The 17,855-nt window shown below is 49.7% G+C and overlaps 3 protein-coding genes across 8 annotated transcripts in view; 1 reads left to right on the forward strand and 2 right to left on the reverse strand.

The window, feature by feature from the left end:
• Positions 1-116: 116 nt before the first annotated feature.
• On the reverse strand, positions 117-2,046 carry LOC136011530 (cytochrome b-c1 complex subunit 6, mitochondrial). Its single transcript, XM_065673441.1, has 4 exons — positions 1,940-2,046; positions 1,837-1,857; positions 800-961; positions 117-350 (listed from the first exon to the last, which is right to left on the reverse strand). The coding sequence occupies exons 1-4, from the start codon at positions 1,979-1,981 to the stop codon at positions 318-320; spliced, it is 258 nt and encodes an 85-aa protein (XP_065529513.1). The 5' UTR covers positions 1,982-2,046; the 3' UTR covers positions 117-317.
• On the forward strand, positions 1,720-10,606 carry LRRC41 (leucine rich repeat containing 41). 4 transcript variants are annotated; one of them, XM_065673430.1, is made up of 10 exons: positions 2,530-2,746; positions 2,827-2,913; positions 3,450-3,520; positions 4,380-5,541; positions 5,954-6,199; positions 7,076-7,240; positions 7,534-7,632; positions 8,109-8,231; positions 9,127-9,202; positions 10,169-10,606. In XM_065673430.1, the coding sequence occupies exons 1-10, from the start codon at positions 2,545-2,547 to the stop codon at positions 10,401-10,403; spliced, it is 2,466 nt and encodes an 821-aa protein (XP_065529502.1). In that variant the 5' UTR covers positions 2,530-2,544; the 3' UTR covers positions 10,404-10,606. The 4 variants fall into 4 exon arrangements, 3 of the variants coding, with proteins under 3 accessions (XP_065529502.1, XP_065529504.1, XP_065529503.1); XR_010611413.1 differs by lacking the exon at positions 10,169-10,606 and having other exon boundaries at positions 1,720-2,746; positions 7,534-7,676; XM_065673432.1 differs by lacking the exon at positions 5,954-6,199.
• The window catches only part of RAD54L (RAD54 like), a 19,106-nt gene continuing 11,857 nt past the window's right edge, over positions 10,607-17,855 (reverse strand). For 2 of the 3 annotated variants that reach the window (XM_065673433.1, XM_065673435.1), the window contains 8 exons: positions 16,472-16,546; positions 15,901-16,031; positions 15,686-15,796; positions 15,429-15,552; positions 14,932-15,010; positions 14,645-14,824; positions 12,599-12,762; positions 10,607-11,468 (listed from right to left, as the gene is read on the reverse strand). In XM_065673433.1, coding sequence (XP_065529505.1) covers positions 11,267-11,468; positions 12,599-12,762; positions 14,645-14,824; positions 14,932-15,010; positions 15,429-15,552; positions 15,686-15,796; positions 15,901-16,031; positions 16,472-16,546 — 1,066 coding nt within the window. In that variant the 3' untranslated portion in view covers positions 10,607-11,266. Of the gene's footprint in view, positions 11,469-12,598; positions 12,763-14,644; positions 14,825-14,931; positions 15,011-15,428; positions 15,553-15,685; positions 15,797-15,900; positions 16,032-16,471; positions 16,547-17,855 lie in introns of those variants that run through there. The other variant, XM_065673434.1, reaches the window with a different exon arrangement.

Raw genomic sequence — 17,855 nt, forward strand, 5'->3', positions numbered from 1 at the left:
AAACACTTCCACCAAGTGAAGAGACGTCTTCCCCCCCCCACCGAGCTCTGACACCCACAAATTCCACCTTAACCCAGTACCAGTGAGGAGCATAAGAACTAGGAAATAAACAGAGCTTGTTTCCATGGGAACTCAATGTTTAATATGGAAAATTACAGAACATCGACATGGTTGTTGCGCAGCTGCACATCTTCCACAAGAACAGACGCAGAGACAGGCTGATGCTTGGCTGCTGCCAGGAACAGGCAGGTGCAGAACTGTGAATCCAGGAACCACCAACATGGGCCGTGGAAGCAGATGGCCAATGGTGCCCACCTTCACTTCAGGTTCTTAAAGAGTTTGTGAGCAACCTGAAAAGAAGAGGCAAGGCCCTCAGTAACTTGTAGCTAGGGCTGGAAGGCAGCAGGGTGTTACCATGTGCATCCTGGCTTTCTGAGCCCCACAGCTGCTGCTTTGCAATGGGTCATTCAAGAGAACAAACAAGCTGAGATCTCTCACAAAGTTTCAGCTCAGGTTAAAAAGGTTCAACTTTCAAATGGCAAATACGACACTGAAACAGCTGAGTGCTATCTGTGGGGCAGAAACATCATGTTTGACTTATTTAATCTTTAAATAACCTACTGAATTCCAGCTGGAACTGTTATAACAAGGAGGAAACAAACATTTAACATGAGAAAGCATCAAGGCTCACAGTTCTTCTGACCACGTCTCACACCTGAACCGCCTGTGCTCTTGGAAGCGTGGCTAAAGCTTCTCCCAGCACCAGCAGGGACATTGCACCCGCGGGTGCTGCACTTACGCAGTGGTCCCTGGCGTGCAAGAAGTCAAACAGCTCCTCTGTGCACTGCTCTTCCGTCTGGGACCTGGAGGACACCCGCGCATCGCACTGCTCCAGCCGCTCCCGCGCCTTCACGCATTTTTCCATCTGCTCACAGTGCTCCCGGACCGTGGTTAAAGGATCCTGCGGGCACAGAACTGCCGTGAGGACACGGACACCCTGAAACGCCGTTTCCCCCACTACGCTTCCCTGAGCCCCATTGTTTTAAGAGGAAGCCATATATCCCTGTGGAAGTTGGGATCCGAGCTGCCCCCATGCTAAGCTGTGGATCTGTCAACCACACAATCGTTTGGGTTGGAAGGGGCCTTAAGGATCATTTAGTTACAACACCCCTACCATGGACAGGGACGTGTTCCACTAGATGAGGCTGCTCAAGGCTCTGTCCAACCTGGCCTTGAACACTGCCAGGGATGGAGCATTCACAGCTTCCTTGGGCAACCCATTCCAGTGCCTCACCACCCTTACAGTATAGAATCACAGAATCGTAGAACAGTCAGGGTCGGAAAGGACCTTAAGATCATCTAGTTTCAATCCCCCTGCCATGGACAGGGACACCTCACACTAAACCATCCCACACAAGGCTTCATCCAACCTGGCCTTGAACACCACCAGGGATGGAGCACTCACAACCTCCCTTGGCAACCCATTCCAGTGCCTCACCACCCTAACAGGAAAGAATTTCCTCCTTATATCCAATCTAAACTTCCCCTGTTTAAGTTTGAACCCGTTACCCCTTGTCCTGTCACTACAGTCCCTAATGAAGAGTCCCTCCCCAGCATCCCTATAGGCCCCCTTCAGATACTGGCAGGCTGCTATGAGGTCTCCACGCAGCCTTCTTTTCTCCAGGCTGAACAGCCCCAACTTCCTCAGCCTGTCTTCATACGGGAGGTGCTCCAGTCCCCTGATCATCCTCGTGGCCCTTCTCTGGACTTGCTCCAACAGCTCCATGTCCTTCTTACGCGGAGGACACCAGAACCGCACACAATGCTCCCACTTACCACCAGCTCTTCCTCCTCCTCCTGTGAAAGAAGAAAGCAGAGCCGTTACCGCCTGCCCGCCCGCCGGCCGCGTCCCGCGGGGCTCCGGCGCGGCCGCGCTCACCTCGGGCTCCCCGGCGTGAACGACGCTGTCCCGCAGCCCCATGGCCCCGCCGCACAGAAGGACTCCACAGGGTCACCCGCCGGAAGCGCCGCTGCCCGCCCTGGAAGCGGAAACGCGCCGGGACCGCTCCAACACAGGGCGGTGCTTCAGGCACAAGCGGGTCCCGTCCGAACATGGCGGCTTCCGGTGCGGTGTGTGCCTCCGCCTTGTCCTCCGTGTGATCACAGCATCATTTAGGTTGGAAAAGACCTTTCAAATCATCAGGTCCGACTGCCATGTCCGTTACTACACCATGTCACTAAGGACCATGTTTTCCGATCACTTCCATAGTGACTCCACCACGTCCCTGGGCAGCCTGTCCCAACGCCTGACCGGCTTTTGGGTGGAGAAAATGTTCCTCGCATCCAGACTAAACCTCCCCTGGCGCAGCTTATGGCCGTTACCTCTTCTCTTGTCGCTTGTTAGCAGGGAGGAGGCACCAGCCACCTCCTGGCTCCAGCCTTTCAGTTAGCTCCAGAGGGCGATGGGGTCGCCCCTGAGCCTCCTCCAGCACAACTCGACCTCCCCAGCATGGCCGCCCGCTCCCTCCTCCTCCTCCTCCCAAGATGGCGGAGCTGGCGGAAGGGTGCGTTCCTTCCCAAGATGGCGGCGACAGAGTGTGGGCGGGAGGGCGTGTCCGTCCGCAAGATGGCGGCGGCGGGGCAGCGGTGAGCGGGGCGATGGCGGCGGAGGGGCCGCGCAGCCTGTTCTCGCTGAGCGCGGCGGCCGTGAGCCGCAGCATGGCGGCTCTGGAGCGGGACGTCTGGGGTAAGGCAAGCGCGGCGCGGGGCCGGCGGGGCGCTGGGGCTTGCGCGCACTCTGCCGCCGTCTCCTCTGGCTCTCCACAGCGCTGCCCGGGCACCTCCTGCGGGGGCTCCTGCCGCTTCTCACCGTCTTCCACCTCGAGCGGGCTGAGGGCGCAGCACGGAGAGCAGGTGACGGGGTGGGAGGGACGAGCCCCCGTACTGATGGCGTGGGCAGACCCCCTCGTACACACGCTGCGGGGGTGAGCCCCACAGCGGAGGGACCCCCGGCTGCAGGGAGGAACCTGCTGTGGAGGAGCAGAGCCCTCCTGGCTGGAAATGGGAGCCCTGGGCCAGAGGGGTGAGCCCCTCAGCGCGGTGCGGGGCACCGCAGAGCACAGTCCGTGCCGCCATCACCAGCGGGGCTTGGATCCCCGCAGCGTCCGCAAGCTTGAGCCCGGTCCCATCCCCGGGCAGGGCTCACGCAGCGGTGCGGGTGCTGCTGTGCGCGCTCCGTTTGGGGATCAGCGAACCCTGCGGTTTAAGCTCGCATCCCAGGGAAGGCGGTGGGTGTGCATCCCCTCACCGCACAGCACCGGCCTTTCGCTGCAGGGTCTGGGTCTGCCGTGCCCCAGTGCTGCGCCCCGTCTGCCCTGCGGGCGCTGCGGCAGGGCGCTGGGGTGCGGAGCAGGGCTGCCAGCGCCTGGTTGCTTGTTGCTGTCCCGCAGGCCTCTCGACGCAGCCCGTCTGGCGCAAGCTGTGGGATGATGTGATGAAAACCAGGCCGCCCAACTCGGAGGTGAGGAAACGCTGCCGGTGGGAGAAGGGGCACAAGGCAGGCACCCTGTTTGTAAGCCCGATGGTGCTGCTGGCCGCCTCCAAGCCATTGCTGGTGCTTGTTTATAGGAATTTGTAGAGCTCCGGAGCAAGGCATGACCCTGGCAGTACAATCATTTTGGAAGTGGGGTTCATAAAAGGGACTGTAGTGTACAACCGTCCATGGCCCTGTCCATGGCAGGGGGGTTGGAACTAGATGATCTTGAGGTCCTTTCCAACCCTAACTATTCTATGATTCTATAACCGTGCCCATCGTCTCACAACAGCGAGTTTGATCAAAGGATAAATCCTGTCTTCAGAGATGTAATTCTTAGGGAAATGGGATAAAACCAGTATTTGATATCATGCTTACACCTACGCTGGCAAAAATTGTGCTGATGGCTCAGCACTAGAGAAATACTTAGGGAAGACTGAATTTGGGAGAATGGCTTTGCGTAGGTAAACTGAGGCAGCTCCGCTGATCCAGCACCACAAAACAATCATTATCAGGCAGCTTAATCACAGCCTATAAATTGATGGTTGGGAATAAAATTCCTGATGATGGCTTTTGATAAGCAAAACCGATGCCTTAGCCTCAAACCACCGCATGCGTTTAAAATAAGGCCAGAAGCAGGATGAGGTGAGAGCGATGGGAGTAACTCGTTTCTTTCAACAGGTACACGTAGGAGGGATGTTGAGAACTAGACAGGTAGTCCCAGTTGTGCTGGCAGCAGGGTTTTTTGGGCACCACATTTACCATGTTAGCAGAGAGCAGTAATTTAACTTAAAAAGAACGAGGAAAAATGTGTCTTTGTTAACAAGTCCCTGTTGTTTAATTGCAGAATATAACCTGTTGGAGGAAGAAGTTCCTTGAAACGTTCTTCTCGAACGTTCTTCACGGTGTCCTGGATGTCTCCTCTGACCAGCGCCTCCATCACCATCACTTCTCCCCGCTGCTCCACAGCTCCCCGCACGTTTCCCAGCTTACCCTCTGCAACATGCTGCAGGGCGCGATGGAGCTCACTGCTGAGCACAACCAGAAGGTGCTTGAAAACCTGGCTGGCTCCCTGCGGATCCTGAAGTTCCAGCACCTCCTCTCCTCCGACCAGTCCGTCAGGCGTTCGCTGGTTTTACTTCTTCACCGGCTGATTCACCATGGCTCTGTCAGCCAAGTGTCCATGTATTCCTGGCCTGTTCCCGACACGGTTCTTCTCGTTCTCATTTTGAGCATGAGCGCTGGGTTCTGGCGCTCGGGCAATGCCCTCATGTATCACAGCAGCCCGTGTGGCCTTTGCCGAGAGGAGGGCAAAGCCCAAAGCCAGGAGCTGGCACAAGAGCGAGCAGAGAGGGGCTGTTACGATGAGAGGGAGCGGAGCGGTGATGAGAACCAGAAGGGATGCCCCAGCACCCCGGAAGAGGCTGACATGGAGGTGGATGGGTGTGGGGCTGATGCTCATCTGAACTCTGTCCTCTGTAGAGCAAGTTCTCCTCTGCATTACCAAGCGTGTGAGGAGGCAAGCAGCAAGGTGCCCTGTGACCACACCAGTGCTGAGAGAGGTTCTTCTTGTTGCACCTCAGACCAGCTGTCCTGTCAGCGTGTTCTTCAAAAGACACGCAGACAACTAAAATCTGCCGTGGGGAAGAAACGTCGCTGCCTCAGACGAAGCAGGGGACCACATGCCGACTCAGAAGACCTGTATGATTTTGTTTTCACTGTTGCTAAAGAGGGTAATTCAGGGTTACTCAACAAAAACAGTGCCACAGAGGGAGAAAACGCTGAGAACTGGAGTAGTTCCTCCTCAGGATCCCCGTGCAGTGGCCATGCTGGCTGTAAGAAAAGAGGAGGATCCGCTGGGATTTTTTCTCTGAAAGCTGCTCACCGCTTCCGAAGCGTGTCCACGCTGGAATTGTTCTCCATTCCTTTGACTAGGGAGACATGTCGGACTCTGAGTAACCTGCTGAGCTCCTGGGTGTCTTTAGAAAACTTGGTTCTGTCTTACAACGGTTAGTGGTGTGAACAGGCTGCCTCCTTCCAGCTTTGGTCTAATGGGCTGATGTACTGCTTGGGTTTACTTGGATTCTTTTACTGGGTTGGCACTGTAAGAATATTGGTACCTGATCCTGAGAATGGCATCGGTAGAAATGTTTAATGAGTGTGAGGACTTGTTTGAGGGAGAGAATGGTGCCCTTCTGCCCCAGAACAGCCCTGGGCCTTGTGCTCACCACTGAGAGGGCGAAGGGAAGAGCCAAATCTCCATCTCCCATGTACACAGTCTAGCTTTAAGAACGTCTGTATAAAGCAGTCTGTGCGTTTAGCCTTTCACTTGGGTTGCTTGGCCTCTGGTGCAGCACCAGCTGTGTGCATTGGTGCCTGCATGGGCACAGCTAACACCTTTCTGTACAAATGCTGTTCCAGGCCTGGGTGCTAACATCTCCTGTGTCCTCTCGGCGCTCCGGGCCCTGTCCCGCCACTCGGACTGCCACCTCCGCGTGCTGCGCGTGAGCGACATCTTCTCCCACATGCCTTGCATGGAGCTTGTTCGCTGCATCCTGAGCGCCTCTCCCCAGCTCCACACGCTCTCAGTCAGCTTCGACCTCAAAAACCAGCTGGAAGGGAACAGGCCAGAGGGGAATCCAACCCGCAGTGAGGTAGAAATTCCAGGTAGGAATCAGCATTCTGAGTGGTGGGCAGGATGTGGCGGGCAGATAGAGCCATAAGGCTTGGCACATAGATTTGAACTCTACACTTACAGTGGTGAGTAACAATAAGTGATAAGTAAGCAATTACAGCCTCACCTTGCTGATTTAGATGGTGTTGCAGTTTGTCATTTCCAGTCTGTGACGTGCTCTGTGGAGCCTGAGTCTTGGACAAAGCATCTTGTTGCTGTAGGCTAACCTGCTGCAACAGCAGCTTTGTATGGGACTAGTCATAGCCTACTGTCCACATAGCCATGGGGAGTGTGTCCCACAAAATCTGTGAACTGCTTGGGAGCTTCTGCTCCTATTGACTGTGAGGCTCTAAGCCTTAGGTAGACCCTTCAGCAGAGGGAAAGCATCTTTTGATTGTTACAATACCACAGGTGATGGCAAAGAACTGTCCAAGCCTTTGGATTGCAGTTTGGGAGCTATAGAGGTGTATTCTCAGTTCACAGGTCTCTCATCACCCTCATTAGCCCTGGAATGACCAGAAAAGTAGTGGGGAAAGCCTGAGTGAGTATGGAGTGGGGTCAGGGAAGAGCTGTGCTCTGGGAAGTCACTGACTGGTTTGTGGATGAAATGTGACCTTTCCTCAAGCAGTTTTACTGCCAGAACACAGTAGAAATTGGTGGCCCTGTGGCATGGTGGGAGTCCTGAAATGAGCCTGAAGTGATGTACATTACCACAGGATTGAGTTGCCATTGAGCTCTGCAGGGTAGGGCGCATCACACACGCACTTTCTACCAACCTAAATGATAGCCGGGTTGGGTATACAGACCTAGCGACATTGAAGACAGGCCAGGCCAAGCTCTTTCATTGTTGTTTGGTTTTCTTTCCCTAGAGAGCTGCCTGGAGCAGCTGGAGATCCGATTCCCCAGGGAACCTCTGCACACCTCGTTCCTGCTGCCAGTGCTCAGGGCATCAAAGTCTCTCCAGCAGTTGTCCCTTGACAGTGCTACACTGCCTTCTTCTCGGGAGCTTGGGCTCCTTTTGGAGGCTCTCAAAGGTACTCTGCTCACCTGCATCACTGGGACACACAGAGTAGCTTCCTTGCTGGGATCTTCCATCCTTTAGCATGAAGCCAGCTTTGGTGGGTCCATTTCTTCAGTGTGGGCATCCTTGAAGTCTCCCAAGAAAAGGAAGCGGGCATCAGCCATTCCACTTTCTGTGCTGAGCATGTGAATTTGAATTCCCTGCAATCCCACACAAATTATCCACAGTCCAACTCAGTTTCTGGGCAGGGTCTTTTTATCCCAAGGACATAACAGTACTTTACCTGAGAACTTGTTTTGCTTTTAGAGTGTAATCCAAATTTGAAGAAACTGAGCTTTCATGACGTGAACCTGGCTGAGCACCAGAAAGAAGTTCTGCTTTTGCTTCAGGATCCCGTCCTGCAAGGTACAGGAAACTCCTGGTTGCTGTTGCTTGGAAGGATGCTGCAGGTGACTGCTTTGGGCTGGCTGGTGTTTAAGAGGTGATCTTTAGATGTGTAAAGTTCAGCCAAATGTTACTGTCCCTGGAACAGATCTGTAGCTCTTGGCAGAGTGGGAACACATCTAGTTCTTTGTGCCAGCAGGGCAGAGAGGAGCAGCTGCAAAGCTGTCATGTGCTGGAGAGATGAGTCCATAGTCTTGGCTGTAAACCACAGATTTTTAACCTGCAGAGCACATCCGCCTTTAACTGGGTCAGCTGGCAAAGCCATTCCCTGGGTGTGATCTCTGCTCTCTTCCTGTGCTGTTGTGTGCAAGCCACTGCTGGGGAAGCTTTGTTCTTGCATACGGATTAGGGGTTGGAGCTGTCTGCAGGATGTAATTATGGCATAATAAAGCACACAGGGAGTACTAACATGCACTGTCAATCAATTTCTTCCCTAGAAATCACGTTTTCCTTCTGCCGGCTGTTTGAAAGCTCTACTACCGAGTTTTTGTCAGAAATAATTAATACAGTGAAAAGAAACTCTGCTTTGAAGAGTCTGAAACTGCCTGGGAATCGCCTTGGTGAGTACTGCTAGGGGGCCTTGACCTTAAGGCTAGCCCTCAGAGATAACTTCAGCATTGGAGTTAGGACCATTGCTAGCTGGTGACCTCAGTGCTGAACTGAACACACACACGAACAGAATGGATTTAGTTCACAAAATAAGGAGCACTGAGCTCATTTTTAACGGCTGAATTTCAGTTGTGTTCAGCAGTGTACCAGGAGCCCAGGTGCTGTGCTGGCACTGTGGTTGCTTTTCTCTGCATCAAAAGCAAGTCTCAGCAGGACTCTAGCTTTGTCTGGACTCTGATCTGCTCCAGACTCTTTAGTCAGGAACGCAGCCAGCAGCAGATGCACCTCTGAATGAGGCAGTGCAGGCTTTGCCTGAGCTTGGGCATTTTGTGCCTTAAAAGCTGTTAGCAGCCACTAGAGGGATGGGAACAAGTAAAGGAAGGATTTGTGTCAAGGAAGTGGAAGTGAATTTACAGAAACAATAGGCTTTTGGGATCACAGGCCAAGTAGAAGTATTTTGAGAAGTGAATTTCACGTAAACCAGAATACTCTTTTCTGTTCTTTTAATGACCTGAAGAAGGAAAACTTGGGATCACCCAAGTACACTTAATTTCTAAGTTATGGGTTTAACCCTGTAATTTTGGCCATTTTTAAAACAAAGCTGTATATTGATTCCTCAAACAAACCCAGGATTTTTCTACTGAAACAGACTGCTCTATGAGCAAATGTTTCTGTTGCCTTAAACGCTGCTTTGAAGGGTGAAGTCACTTTAAGCCACTGAGAACAAACTGAGGGTGCAGAGATGAGCCCTGTGTGCATGTGCTTACGACCTTCTTTCTGCACTGTTACCCAGTCCTGTAGCCATTTAAATGTTAGCATCTAACACCCACATTTCTCCCCTCTTAGGGAATCACAGGCTGGTTGCCCTTGCAGACATTTTCTCTGAAGATTCCTCCTCTTCTCTTTGCCAGCTGGATGTCAGGTATTCTGCTGCTCTAAGCATTGAATTTCTTGTTTCAGGAGGGCCAGAGCTGAACTGGGCACAGAGAGCATGAGAATGGGTTTGTACCTTCTTCATTGGAACACATGCCCAAGAAAAGCTTAGAGAATGCTGCAATGGGCACATACAGCCTCAGGGATCTCCAGCATCTTTGAGACATCTCATTGTCACTTCTATAAATGAGTCAAAAAACTCCGTAAAAGCAGCTTTGATTTGCTGCTCCCTTAGGAAGCTGCTGCATGCACTTTCTGCATCCTTGTGTACATTTATTCTTGGGCATCAGTGTGAACAGCTCTGTTCCCATTGCCCCTGTCAGGGCCTGTGAATGCCTCTGCATTCTTTTAATCATCTTTGGTCTTCCAGCTGAACTGCTTCTCTCTTCTTGAGCCTGAAGGCTCAGGTTGCTGAGAGTACACAGGCTTGACAGTTTAACCATGGCTGCTCCTTCAGCTGCCTTGAATCCTGATTGTCACTGTGCCTTTCCCAAGATTAAGTCCAGCATGCAGCTTCATATTTATTTACACATCTATGCAGGGGAAATAAGTTAATCTCCTAGAAACCCCCAGGACCTGACACATGCTGTCCCGATTTTGTTATAAGGAAGAGATAAATGATTATTTAACTGCTGAGGCCTGTAGGTTGGACCACACAGTTGACAGCTGCTGTCAATGCTTCTGGCACCACTTAACCAGCAGCTTGGGTCCAGCAACATTATACTGACTGAAGTTAGACTTAGCTGTGGCATTAAAAAGGAGGCCAGGATACTGAATTTAACTTGATAATGATTACCACCTTAGTTTTAAAATGTTTCCAGCCTTCCATAGTGCTGTGCATTACTTTTATTGTTCAACAAAAACAGCAGGTACTACAAGGAACAGTAATTTAAACTGCTCAAATTATAGCCTAGACTCTTAATTACTTCTTTTTTGTCCTTCTTTCCCTGGAAAGCTCAAATTGCATCAAACCTGATGGGCTCCTGGAGTTCACAAAGAAGCTGGAAGGCTACATCCAGCAGAGAGGGGGACAAATTCAATTCACACACCTTCGCCTCTTCCAGAATTGGCTGGACCAGGATGCTGAAACAGCTCAAGAAGCACTTCGGCGTCTCAAAGCTGTGTGCAGTGTGGTCAATGATTCATGGGACTCCTCCCAGGCCTTTGCCGATTACATCAGTGTTATGTGATGGTGTTGCAGGACCAATGGACACAGGAGAGGGAGAAAACTGAACAGTTTGAACTACACAGTTCCATTCCTGGCCAAGTAGCCTGCTGTTTGTTTGCAGTCATATTGTCCCCTCCAACATCTGCAGGCATTTTACAGAGGCTGTGAATAGTTTGTTCTTTTGTAACATTTTTGTAACAGAAATATAACTTAAGACCCATAATATACCGAAGTGTGATTTTTATTACTGGTTGGTAATGTGATCGAATTAAAACATTCTGCTAGATCAGGGGATCCTGCCCATAAAAAAGCAAGTGGTTTTAGAAATGGAGTTACCTTAATACTGTACACATGATCTTTCAGGCCAAATGAAAGCTGAAATTGTTTCCCCTTGTACAAATGTTCTTGTTCCCGAGTAATCAACAAGGTTCACATTTCACAAAAGAAACTGATCCTGCAAGTTTCTGATCGACAGCTCTGAGCCATGGTTGTCAAGGGAAAGAGCATGACTGTGCACATCAAGTACTATAAAACTCCAGGCTTAACTTAAACCTGAAGACAAAACTTGGCTGAGTAGAAGGCACAGACACCAACAGCTTGAGAACCAGTGCTGAACCTGATCAAACACACCAAGTCCAGTTATTCTCAGTTCCCAGAGGCTGTTTCTCAGGCGCATAATACCCACAGCAGAGAAAAGCCACTGACTCCTTGCTGTTGCAGTAGACAGCAATGCTGAGAGCCTTCCAGCCTCTCAGCATGCCCTTCTGCTATGGAACAGTCTAGCATGTACTGCTACCTGCTGCTCCTTTCCTTGAAAGGGATTAAAAGTGGGGTGGACTGCCACAGCAGCCTGCCCTTGCCCCCACAGGGGACAGTAACCTCCTGTTAGGGGATCCCTCGCTGCTCCTCATGGGAGTGGTGATGAAAAGTGAAGGTGACAGCAGCATCCCATGCAGCCTTCAGCACAGAGTCCTGTAGCCCCCGCTTGTCGGCACAGTGGTGCCACTGGGAGAGGTCAGAGGTGCAGTCAGACCCTTCAGGAGGAGGTCGGACCTGGTGGCCATTCACACAACGACGACACTTGATCCTGGAACAGAGTCAGTGGAAGATCAGTGCAAAAGTCCTCCACTTCTTCAGCACACAGGTTGTTTAAAAACACAGTTCATTAACATTGGGATTGACTCCCCTCCACCTGCAACACTGGCAACTGGACTTTCGGAAAGGATTAATTTTTACCACATTTCATTTAAACACAACCATGTGACATAAGGAATGACACACATTTTGGAAACCCTGGGGTTCCGGTCTTTGTAGCACCCCCCTCCTCCATGCTTGGTTATGATGAGGGATGTTGCTTAGAACAGATCTCAAGTGAGCGTCCCTCCTGCTAACACCTTCTTAGCCCTGTACCAGACCTTCCCATGTGCAAGACAGCACACCATGCTCCAAACCACTCCATCCTGGTTCCCACCACGGCCACGGGTTGTGCTCAGGCTGTTTTGGAGATGCCTTACTGAGCTACTATGTAAGGAGACAGAAGAGCAGCAGCAGTCCTGCCAGCAAGGCTTGTTGCCATGCAGACAAGATACCCCCACAGAGCTAAGCTTTGAGTCAGCTTAAAACTAATCCTCTTCACTTCTTGCCTGAACTAAGAACCTTAACTTCTGCAGTGAAGCATTTTCCTGCACTCCCTGTCCTCTTTCTGGTGGCTACAATATCACAGGTCTCAGAGGTGGGGGAAAAGGGCAGATGATAGAGGATTCTTTTAGTCCCCAGAAAAGCAGTTGGGTTGGCTTCATGAATTCATAGCAGATGGATTAATCTTGGCAGTGGAAGCAATTCAGCATTTGGGGATCACAAACCACTAGGAAGAGAGCAGCAAGGAAGGACCAAGTTGGGGTCCACCGATTTGAACAGCTCTGATCAATTCCTCTGTTTTCATTAGCTGCAGTATTTTACAGCCTCCAAACACAGGTAGCAACAAGGTAGTTTGCTCACTTGTCCAGCCAGCACAGTTTTTCTAAGACAACTGGAAGTGAGGACAGCAAGGGCTCATGTCCAGGTGGTTAACAGCTTGAGAAGCAGAGACACACTAGAGGCCCTCTCTCTCTCTCTCTCTCTGAGCTTTCTCCTGCTCCCTGAGGAACATCTGAATCACTGACCAAACTGAGGGGTTTTCTTTGCTGACCCTAGCCATTAGTTATTCAGCATACTCACTTGTCATGGGTGTCACTGGTGGTGGACTCATTCAACGTGAAGAGCTCCTTCAGCTCCCCAAGTGAGAAATGCCTTTCTACATCCTGCTCCTCATCCACCACACAGCTACTGAGGGCCTTCTTATGGGTCTGGCGTTGGAATATCTTCTCCTCTATGGTCCCCGTCTACAGGAGAGAGTCAGAGATGAAGCACAGTTGGGACACTAGTGTTAAAGGAGCACTACACAGGGAAAGTGTCTCAGATCAAACACCATTAAGCTGTCAGGACCATTTAGTACCTTGCCAGACTAATCCAGGTGACAGGCAAGTTTTACTAGCTGCACTCCAGCCACATCTCATGTGGTCACAGGAGTGATTCAACAGAAATGTGGATAAAGAAGTGAAGCTGTCAACTTGTGGCTGGAGCTCACACACTGCACTGGTTGTACAGGCAGGAAAGAAGGGAAAGAAGTTGAGCAGCTATAGCCACTCCTGACAAAAAACTTAAACTAAAACAAATACAACCTCCCCACAAAAGCCAAGGGCTTGCCCTGGGTGAGAGGCGCATCAGCAGTACTTGCTGGTTCACCCCTGCTGTCTGGAGGGAGATGCCTACTTCTAGAACAGTTGTGCAGAAAGCCCAGTACACTATATTGTTAAAACAAAAGCTTAAGAGCAAAATGTCTGTTTTGCAAACAGATGTAATACAAAGGAGGGGGTGACGAGTCATGATTTGCAGATGAGTTTCCTAGTTCTAAAAGCAAAGGAGCAACCTGCTTCCAGGTGCAGCCAGGTCAGAGAAAAAGAAGAGACAGGTGATCCTGCCCATCTAACTCTGCTCTTGTGAGATCTCACCTGGAGTGTTGTGTGCAGTTCTGGTGTCCTCAACATAAAAAGGACTTGGAACTGCTGGAACAAGTCCAGAGGAGGGCCACGAAGATGATCAGGGGGCTGGAGCACCTCCCGTATGAAGACAGGCTGAGGAAGTTGGGGCTTTTCAGCCTGGAGAAGAGAAGGCTGCGTGGAGACCTCATAGCAGCCTGCCAGTACCTGAAGGGGGCCTATAGGGATGTTGGGGAGGGACTCTTCATCAGGGACTGTAGTGACAGGACAAGGGGTAACGGGTTAAAACTTAAACAGGGGAAGTTTAGATTGGATATAAGGAGGAAATTCTTTCCTGTTAGGGTGGTGAGGCACTGGAATGGGTTGCCCAGGGAGGTTGTGAGTGCTCCATCCCTGGCAGTGTTCAAGGCCAGGTTGGATGAAGCCTTATGTGGGATGGTTTAGTGTGAGGTGTCCCTGCCCATGGCAGGGGGGCTGGAACTGGACGATCTTGAGGTCCTTTCCAACCCTAACTATTCTATGATTCTATGGTTCTATGTGTTTTGTCAAAGTAAATTAATAATCGATCAAAGGAACACAAGCTTACAAAATAAACCAAAAACTAACCAAAACAAAAAACCAGAGTCTGAACTGAGAGGCGAAGGAGAACAGGGGCAGACAGGGGACTGTTTTGAGCAGTAATCACTATTGGCACTGCTGGAAAAAGCATTCAAAAAGCAAGACTAGTCTCCTCTGTGTTTTTCCTGTGCAGAGCAGCTACTCAACCTGCTAACTGGCAGCCCGATTCCAAAAGCTGCTATATTTCTGGGAATTGTTTATTAAGTATACATACACCCAACCAAAACAGACTGCAGCCAGACTGGAAAACAGCAACTTTGGCATCAGACACCCCACAAAATTAAATAACTCAGATGCCTAAATGACATCAAAGGAGCATCTTGTCTGGAAGCCCACTTTTGTTTCTATTTCTGAGAAGCCAGTTACCATTAGAAACCAAGGCCTGCAGCAATAACCCTCCAGCTTGAACCTTCATCTTTTTTCACAGCAACATATCTAAGGGCAGGAAGCAATTAAGTTCCAATCAGCTCTGGTCACCAACATAAAAGAGTTCTTCCCCTTCTGATCCCAATCACAGCAGCTGCAGCCTGGGCTGGCACCAAGAGCTCCATGTTGAGGAGGTGAGAGGAGTAAGACTTATTGAAGAGGTGAGAGGAGTAAGACTCACCGAAAGCAGCCGATAGATGTAGCATGTCTTCTTCTGGCCATCCCGCCACACACGAGCCATGGCCTGCTCATCATTAGCTGGATTCCAGTCTGGGTCAAACATAACCAGTCTGTTAGCCCCGATCAAATTCAAACCACAGCCACCTGCTTTGCTGCTTAGCATGAAGATAAACTCAGGGCTCTGTGGAAAAAGGCAGGCTTGGATTGAACTACAGAGGTAGGCATACTTTCAGTTCACAGCATTCAATGCTGGCAGGAAAGCTGCTCACATGTGGTAGTTCTACTTACCGAGGCACTGTTGAATCGCTCCACGACCTTTGCTCTCTTCTTAATGGACATGGTGCCATCCAGCCGGACATATAAATACCTGAAATACACAGCATTTACTACAGTCAGACTGCTGCAACCCTTAGAGCATCCTACTTGAAAGAGAAATCTTTCACAGAAACTTTTTAACAGTGGCCTGGGCTTTAAGAGCTTTTGCAGAGGGCCAGAACTTTTCTGCTGAGTGACCTCAGTAGCCAAAGCACAAGGCACATTAGTTCCAGTTCAGGAATGTCTGAGGTAAAACAAATCACAAGTTCCTGCTGATAGAAACTTTAAAAATAACCAGTTTCTTTTACAGTGCAGGCTGCTCCAGAGTTAAAACTTCCACTGAAACAGATCACTCATGATGTATGAACTAGGTGGTTGGCAGTAAGGTTTGATTAAAGGTAAGATGATGCCAAGTCTCGCCCCAACCCATCCCATTTTGCAGGATTAAACAAATGAATCCAAAGACAAACCTTCTGTTCCTGCAGAGCTTTTCAAATAGGTCCAGTGTTTGCGTGTAGTTAGACACTAAAACCACCTTATCATTACTAGTGCTTTTCGTAACAGCAAGGATGTAGTCCAAAACCAGCATCTTTCCTGAACGAAAGGGAAAGAAAGAGAAAAGCTAGAGCAGAAGTTCCCGAATTCCAAACCTTAGAGGGGCAAAAGATGCTAAATACAGTCTCATGATTGTTAGGCAGCACATTCATACTGTCCAGTTCCACAGTACCTGAAAGCTGGGGCTCCACAGATTTGGTGCTGTAGCCAGCAGGGAACAAGTCCAGGGCTCCCATAAAACCTTCTTCCTCTTCCACACACTTATCATGGATAAGAGCAGGGTCTGGAGAGCAAACAGAGCTCTCAGACTGTGGTATGCACAAGGAAGACCCAAAAAAACCCCAAAAGTGCAAACCCCAAACCTATTACACGAGTAGAACAACTCACGATTGCAGAGCTTCTTCAAGGAAGTGATGGAAGAGAGAGATGACACACTGATTTTGCCCTCCTTCAGCTCCTCCACTGGCTTGGCTTGCTTCAGGAAGTTCTTGTACAGCTCAGCCTGCAGAGGTGTCAGTCTGAAACAGAACAAGAGCACTGCAGTCTCAGCCTGCAACCAAACCAACCCATCTTCCCTCCTTCATCTACTGAAGTGTGTTCCTTTCAGCCCTATTACTTTTTTAGCTACAGCACAGAAAGCACAGAACTGCCCCCAGGGCTGATGGTAGAGCACTGATATCTCAGCCCAGAGCTGGAAGAGAAGCTTACAGATACTCTGCACGGCCCAGTGTTCTGCTGTACGCAGATGTCCAGAGCACATCATCTGGCTGGCAGAGCTACCAGTTGTGGCTTGTTCATCCCTGCTTCAGAAGGAAAAGCAACATATTGCCAGTGACTACAGTCTTATTCCTAGAGGGAAGTAGTCCCAGTCATCACAAGAATGGGGGACTTCTAGCAACTTCTTAGTCCTTTGTGTTGTTCCTCCCATTTCCCAGGCAGAGCACATGCTTTCTGGTACCTGCAGCAGACCACCTGCTCGATCTTCACCGGCAGGTATTTGGACAGGATGTCTGAAGTTCTTCGGATTAAACACCTGGAGGGAGGGAAAATAAGATCAGGTGCTTGGATAACATCAAACCCCTGCTTTATCACTGTTATTCCTCTTGAGTTCGACACACAGTCCGTTTGATATCTCAAAAAATTTGGGACAGTCCAACACACAGCAAAGGCCAGAAACCATCATCCATACAGAACTGTGCTAAGAGGTTCCATCAGCCCATGCTACAGAGCCCAATATAACCTGCTGTCTTTGTGAGGCTTCCAAATTTAGCTCATGAGATTTGGAGGCATCATGCATGATTTCACCTAATAGAGCGCAGTCCCTTACAGGAGAAACTCAGCTCTTCCTCAGACTAATTTTCAACTTGAGCTACAACAGACCAGTAGCACAGACAGCAAAGGAGGACAGGATTTAACCACCACACACTATGGACTTAACCCAAAGTACAAGCAGGCAGCTCCCCATGTAATAACTTAGTAGCCACCCTCAGCTAAGATAGGTTCATTGTCCAGCCCAAGATTTCAAAGGGCATAACCTTTGGGGCTCTATAAATGCCCCATGGAGCAGTTCTATCACACTTTAGAAAAGACAGAATGGACTAAAAAAAGTGCTGAACTGAGCAACCAGAATAACAAAGAAGTGCAGAAACCCAATTCTGCCAGGAAACATCATAAATATGTTATGAAATCTATAGGAGAAAAACAGCAGGGATATATGACAGCCCCCAAATCTGTCAAAGGCTGTTAAAGAAAGGAATAATCTGGTCTCCAAACCCATAAGTAGTAGGATGAAAAGTAACAGGCTTAAACTGCAGTAAGGAAGATTTATATTACACATTAAGAGCATTTTCTAACTGCAAAGACAGTGATGCCCTGGAAAAGGCATCCTGAGGAATTTGGAAGGTCTTTAGTGCTGGGTGGGGGCTAAGTAAGGGACAGTTTAGGTCTAACAACTACCTTACATCAAGATGGATTACATGTCTTTCCTAGGGCCTTTAACAGCCTTGGACCTATGATTCCACATCTTTGCATCACTACTTGTAATTCCTACCAAATTCATCAGATTCATCTGTTACTACTTGCATGCTTCACCTTCCCTATTTGAGTATCATGACTAGTCCACAACAAAGGAAAGGACAGACCTCACTCAACACAGCCAGATATAACTATTCCTGACACACTTTTACACCTCTTTTCCATCAACTGTAACAAGAAATAAATGCATCTCAAGAAGGAACAAGCTCTTCTCCTGCCAACCTTTATCTTGGGCTTCTGCAAGCAGACCTGAGTCAAGGTCAGGGCTGTCTCTACAGAAAGGCTGTACTTAGTGTGAAATTCAATTT

This window comes from Lathamus discolor, chromosome 3 (assembly GCF_037157495.1).
Source record: "Lathamus discolor isolate bLatDis1 chromosome 3, bLatDis1.hap1, whole genome shotgun sequence".
Lineage (NCBI taxonomy): Eukaryota > Metazoa > Chordata > Aves > Psittaciformes > Psittacidae > Lathamus > Lathamus discolor.